At 55.2% G+C, this 6723-nt stretch overlaps 1 protein-coding gene across 1 annotated transcript in view; it reads left to right on the top strand.

The window, feature by feature from the left end:
• Nucleotides 1-996: 996 nt before the first annotated feature.
• The window catches only part of LPIN1 (lipin 1), a 129595-nt gene continuing 123868 nt past the window's right edge, over nucleotides 997-6723 (top strand). Inside the window, exon 1 of the mRNA XM_007456904.1 lies at nucleotides 997-1077. Within this exon, the coding sequence (XP_007456966.1) occupies nucleotides 997-1077 (81 nt within the window). The remainder of the gene's footprint in view (nucleotides 1078-6723) is intronic.

The following is a 6723-nucleotide window of genomic DNA, read 5'->3' as shown; positions in this document are numbered from 1 at the left end:
CTCCCCCTCCCCCCCACCCCGAAACACCTTCCCTCCTGCCCTGCGCTCCTCTGAGCCCAGCCCCGTCAGCACAAACCCATGACTCCCGGCAGGCAGGATGAGAACCACATTTCAAGCACTACATGTGGGATCAGGCTGACCCTGCTTTGTCACTTCCCGCTTTGTGACCCAAGACCAGCTCTTCACGTTCCTTATTTGACTTGCATAACCTTAGATGCAAAATACATACCAGAAAGCAGCTTCCTGGTGTGTGGGGGGCATTCAAATCCAGCAAATTGTCGTGATGCTGCTGCCGAGCATGATGGAGGTGACGGTGGTGGCCCACTGGGGAAGGGAGGCCACCGACCCCAGCCTTCCTGACTCCCCGAGGGGTGCCCACGCACAGAGAGAACGGATTCCCCGTAGCTTTTGTGGGACGCACAGGGAAGAAAGTGAATAGAAAGTGGAGAAATGATCTGCACAGCTTTTTTTGCAAGGTTCCCTGCACGCAGCATGTGAGGTGATCCCTCCCTTAAGTCCCCTCCTCCCCTCAAATTCCCTCTGGAGGCAGCACTCGTGGGTTTGAATCCCAGTTCTGTCCTCTGTTGCTGTGACCTTGGGGAAGTTAGTCAGTCTCTGAGTCTCACTCCTGATTCCTCAGAGCTGGTGAGGAGAGAATGGCCAGTGGCCAGCAGGGGTCACGCCCCCTCACCGGGTGTCCTTCTCAAAAAGTCTAGAGAAACTGACATCTGTGGGAAATCTCTGCATCCTTCAGGGAACGGGAGGTGTCCCGGTGCTCTTTTGTTAGCCAGTCCCAGGTGGGAGAGGATTTGCAATTCAGCACCCTGCCCTTTTCCTGAGCCTTGTGACTTGGCGAGGCTCCTGGGTGTAAAGAGAAGCCGCCTGCTCTGGGCTCAGTGTCTCCAGCCCAGGCTCCCAGCTCCTGAAATTAGCCGCTGCAGACACTGCTCTCCGGGCACTGGGTGAGGAGGCGGCTGGCATCCCTCGGGCCAGGCCATGGAGGAACAGGACCGCGCCTGCGGCTCCACCTGGGAGCCCTCACAGGGCAAGAGCCGCCCGGACTCACCTTGGTCATGGGTAAGGGCCAGGGCGTGGCCACTTGCAAACCACACCCCCTCCTCCCCTAGCTGAGGAGCGCTGATGGGACCTGCGGGTCTCACTGAGGATCTGTGCATTCCTACTTCTTCAAATGAGTGACAGGACCAGCTGCTGCCCACGGGCCCCTGCCATGGAGGCTGCATTTATAGAAGAGGGTTTAGAACTTATTCAAGAAGTGAAGGCTTTTCTCTTTGCCTTGGATGGAGAGAAATAGTGATTGCTTTGAGCCTCAAGACGGGGCATTATCTGAGGGCTCCCGCTCGCCAGGCACAGTGCTGGGACCTCTTGTTGTCGTCTGTGTCTGCATGCGGGAGAGGAGGGAGGCCCTGAGTGTTGAACTTACTGGACCGACACAGTCATTTAAGCATGGTTGTCTCAGAGAGTGTGACGTGTGTGCTGTGAGTGCCCCTGGACTCCAAAGCCGGTGGCTGCACCGTCCTGCCTTTTCTGGATCTCATCCTAGATGCCAAGGCTTTGTTCAAAGGTAGTTATTTTCATTTAAAGCCCCAAAGCAAGAGCAGAGGGTGTTCAGATAACCCCTAGTGGAAGTGGGGACCGAGGATGGAGCCTGGGCTAGAGTCAGGCCTTGTCCTTTCTTCCAAAGGCTGGAGGTTTGGCTGCAGTGAAGACAGGGTGTTAATCTCCCACCCCGAACGGCATCTAGGACACCTGTGATGTTCCTCAGCTGCAGAGGCTGGGCCGGCACTGGAGGGTTCCACACGCCCTGCAGGCAGAGAGAGCCTGGGGCCTTCTGCTGCCTACGGGAAAGAGGGTGAGGGTGTGGCGTGAGTGGGGCAGACAGAGCCTCCGGCTGCTGGTTCCCCAAAGCACCTGGCGCTTGCACTTCAGGCACGTTCCCCCCGCAGGGCGGCTCCTTTCCCTGCAGGGGCGAGGGACCTTGCTGTTGGTGCTCGGGTCAAAATGCCGGGGGCCGGGGCCGGGGGGCCGAGAGAGAAAGAGCGTCTGGATTCTGCTCCCACCATTTGCCGCTTGGCCCTTTGGGCCGGTGTTTCCTGGGTGGACAGATGCTTGCAGAGGAGACTGGTCAACAAGCCTCCCTCTGCAGGCTGAGGACAGGAATGGGGCCTCCCCCAGCAGCGCTGTGCAGATCAGTGGCACCCACACTCTGGCTAAAGGGACGGTTTTGTGGTTAGTTGGGGATTAAGATGGCTGTGTCTCATTTCCATTCCTGGAATATGTCTCTTGGACAGAGCAGCCCCGTGCTGCCTGAGAAGCGCCCTTACTTCTCCCGCGTGGGGAGCGCTCTCAGAAACCTCTCCCAGGCCCACTCCGGGACCGAGTCTCCCTGGCCCTGGGATGCAAGTTTTATTATCGTGGGTATCTCTCTTGTGCAGCCCAATGCCGACACTGTCATTCCCATTTGACAGCCGAGCACACTGAGACTTTGAAGTTGGGACTTGCCCGCCGCAGCTTGGGGGCCGGCGGACGACGGAGACAGGATAGCAGCCCAGCCTGCCTGTCATCCCTGGTACCCAAGGCTGCTGTGATCCGAGGAAGCTCTGACGATATCTGCTTTCTGCTTATGTCTTTGGATTATCAGTTATTTTTCCTGGTTATAAAAGTATGTTTATTACAGAAGATTTAGAATCTACAGCAAAGTGTAAATAAGATAGTAAAATGCCAGTCATCTCACCCCTCGCGAGGTAGTCTGGGAACTTTGTAAACAGAGGTCGTGCTTCATTTCCCTGAAGGCTCATTATAGTTAAGCCCCAGAAAGGACTTCAAAGCCTCTAGTCCCTTTTTATTTCAACCCTTACACCGCCCTGTGTGCTTGATTCTAAAATCCTCAAAGGCCCTGTGGCTGTCCCACTGTGGCCTGGATCCCCCGCTGCGTGGCGCCTGTGACTCCCCTCCCTGGGAGAGGCAGGCATCCATGGCAGGAGCGGGTGAAGGGCGGGTGGGTTGCTGGACCCCGCTGGCTCCTGCGGGGTGTCCACCCCTGGGTGCGGGGTCTAAATGTGCCCGGGAACTTGGGCTTGGCTCGGGCTGATGCCCACGTCTGGGAGATCCTGACCTGCTGTGCTGAAGGGTGGCTGCAGGGCGGGGATCCTGGGAGCCTAACTGGGCTCCAGTGAGAGAGCTGGCCTCCTTCCACTGCTGGGGGCTGGGTCCAGCCCTGGGAGGACAAAGGAGGGCCAGGTCCAGAGTCGGGCTTCAGCAAAGCAGAACTGGAACACAAAGCAAGAAATTAAGGCAGATGCCCAGATGGACAGACTGCCATGCAGGAAAGCTTAGGAGGAAGCTGCAAGAGAGCTGGCCAAGCAGGATGGGAGAGGCGGGAGCCACAGCTGCTGTGGCCAGGAGCCCGGGCTGGGCTGGCTGCTTGTGGGAAGGGTAAAAGTGGCTTGGCCACCATGGGGCACCTTCATTCCTGGGGATGGGAAAGGGCAGCTGGCAGCTGAGCCCTCGGAGGCACCTGTTAAGTTGGCACCAGCTACCTGAACATTGGCCACAACCCCTCCCAGAGACTGTGGGCGTGATCTCCAGGCCCTGAGTGTGTGCAGAGCCCCAGGGGCCACAGAGATGGGTGAGACCTAGTCTCTACCCGCAAGAGGTCCAGGCGGAATTTGAGTGGGTGGGTCTGCACCGAGCCAGCTGCCAAGTTCATGGGGACACAGATCAGGAGGAATTCCTACTGGCAGGGCTGGACAAGGCGTCTTTGAGAAGCTGACATTGGAACCAGGCCTTGGCGAAGGGTAGGATTTCAATAAACAGAGCACACGGTGGGTGGAGTCTTCTAAGCCAAGGGTTCAGCCTGAGTGAAGGCTGGGCTTTGCGAGTACAGGGCGTTCCCCTAAAGCTCAGTCTGAAGGTTTTGTTCCTCAGGCCATTTGAGATTTTATTTCTCCTTAGCTGGGGCGTGCATGGTGACATTCATCTTGGTCAGGCACCCAGCCTGTGAAAGAAAGCACACAGTCACGGGCCAAATATGCGGGACCCAGCGTGAATCTGGGGGTGGAGGAGGCGGGAGCCATGGGGCTCGAGCGCTAGTTTTGCCACTTACAAGTTTTGATTAACTGGAGCCTTAGTCTTCTCATCTGTAAAATGGGGTTTACAATACCTAATAATATAATAATCACAGGTATTGGGTAAATGGTAGCTATTGTTCATAATAGCACCTAAACCCGAAAAAACGATAGCTTGTTACAGGTTGGACTGTAAATATCACAGTGAAGAGAAATCAAATCATTCACATTTGGACCATGGGTCTTAGCACTGTAAGGAGGAAATGCACAAATCCAGAGCCCTGTGCCCACAAATGCAGAGAATTCTGAGGGAGTCTTTGTCTAGACATTTTGGCTCAGCATTCAAGGCCTCTCAAAAGCTGGCCTCACCTTCCTGCTCTTGGTTCTGTTTCTCCTACCATGACCTTGAGCTGCACAGCGAGTGCCTTTCTTCAGAGGCGCTGAGCCAGTCGTGTCAGCTGGGTCTTCAGGGAGGTGGCCGTCAGGACCGCAGACCCATCCTGCCACCTCCAGCCCCTGAGACTGGGGCACGGGCTGGAATTTGGGCCTCAACTGCTCAGAGCACATGTTTGGTACCTAAATTCCTTTGGCAAAGCTGACTGGAAGCCTGGACAGAAGCCAGATAATACTCTCCTGGACTCCTTTCTTCAGGGACCTCTGGGGCCTGCACTCCTGACTGTGGTGAGGGCATGGAAAGACAGACTCAGGGAAAGGGTCCACCTCTCCCTAGACCCCCAGCCGACTTGAAACACCTGTTTGCCCACCTGGTCCAGGGAGGCTCCCAAGAGGCTACTGTCTGGGATCAGCCCGAAACCACCAGCCCCCTGGGTGTGTGTGCATGGGGAGGCGGAGACAGAAAAACTAGGAAGCCGTCCCCACGCACCCTCCCTCTCCGGGAAGCAGAGCTTTTGGCTTCTTTGCTCCTTCTCTCGGTGTCCTGGGCCCACCCGATCCCCCTTCAAGTGAAGTCACAGGGGAGGACTGGAGCGCCCCCTGGAGGCGGTACCCTGCCACTACACACAGGAGAACCACCACGGCCTCCTGACGCGACCATGAGGCAGATGGAACTTTAACTAGGGTCAGAAACTTAGGATGAACACGGAAACTCAATGCAGCAAAATCAGTGATTACTGGGCCCAATTTGAATTCCTCGCCATTACGTTTGTTTGTGATTTAACTCCTTGCGTCAAACTGCTTTATTTATTTGGCCGTGCCTCGTCGTTTGCAGGATTTTGCTCCCCTGCCAGGGATTGAACCCCGCCCCTCAGGCAGTGAAAGCGCGGAGTCCTAACCACTGGACCACCAGGGAATTCCCAGCAGCAAGCTGTCGTTGGAATACATTCTGCATCTTGCCCAGGGAGAGATGCGGTTCCTTCCTTCTCAGCTGATCCCAGACCTACTCATCCTTTAAGGCCCGGCTCCCATGCCACCATCTCTGTAACATTTCAGTTAGTGTTTAAGGTTGAGGGCCCCCTCCCTCCTGTCAAGTAACGCGTCAATTTTCTCGGCTTCATGTTCTGTATGTTTCTGATGGAAACAGATTTTGTTTCCCTTTATGGAATTGGAGTGCCGGGGATCCTGCCTTTAAACTCGGACTCCAGCTGGCACCCCTCCCCCACCGCCTGTTCTGTTCTCATACTTATTTACAGCCTCTTCTCTCCCACTGAGCGGTGAGCTCCAAGCGAAGCGAGGGTGTTTCCATCTTGGCATCGCCACCCCTCCTCACACGGCTGCCTCTGCCTGGGTCAGTCGGATTTACACCTATTGTCTTGATGTAATTACTTGTAGCCTTTGGCTCTGGCATGGGGTCATCACTCTACCTGGCCCACACCTGTAAGTCCACACCTGTGCCTGGCTTTGGGGCCATCCCCTCACCCGCAGCTTGTTCCCAAAGGTCTTTTCTCACTGCCACTTAGGGGTCCTAGTCATCTCCCCCACCCCTCCGTTCAGGGCTAGAGCGGGTGGAGGGCTTTGTGCGGCAGCGCTGTGTTTCACGCAAAGGTTAGGATGTAGCGTTAGTGCAAGGGGCAGATATTGTGTGGGGTCCGGTTCTCTGCCGATGCTGGCCCCTGCAGACACCATGCCTTGCCATGTTATCAGAAAAACTAAGGGAATAGATTAAATAGCTTCTCTGCTGGGGCTCAACGCCCAGCTCTCCGGCTTGCTAGCTAGCTGGTGACTGACCTTTCGTAGACGCCTTTCCTTGCGTGCAAAAAGGATTTTGTGAGAACTCAATGAGTCAAAAGCCATAAAGCACTTAGTATGCACATAACGAGTGCTGGCTCTTATTAAATCCAACACAGGCCCTGTTTCCCGCAGCCTTAAAGCAGATTCCCATTCCCTCTCTTAAGCCTTGCATGATTGGCCTTTTTGTCACCAGGTGACCTCTCTCCTGGAACGCTATACTCACGTGATGTGCAATGTTCGCCCCCTAAGATCCTCCTGGGAAGTGAGACAGTGAGGAAGCAGCAGATCTGCATCTTCTATCCCAGTTTCCTCTCTGGAAAACAGCAAGAGAAGTTGCCATGCGCGGTTCAACGTGTTATGTTTTGTTCACCTCTCTCTATTTTGCCAAAAGTATAATTGATTGAATGCATTTACATTAAAAGTATGAACATGATGAGGGCTCCACTCTTTC

The sequence above is a fragment of the Lipotes vexillifer genome, unplaced genomic scaffold (genome assembly GCF_000442215.2).
Source record: "Lipotes vexillifer unplaced genomic scaffold, Lipotes_vexillifer_v1.1 scaffold390, whole genome shotgun sequence".
NCBI classification, from domain to species: domain Eukaryota; kingdom Metazoa; phylum Chordata; class Mammalia; order Artiodactyla; family Lipotidae; genus Lipotes; species Lipotes vexillifer.
This window is presented reverse-complemented; position numbering and strand designations above follow the sequence as displayed.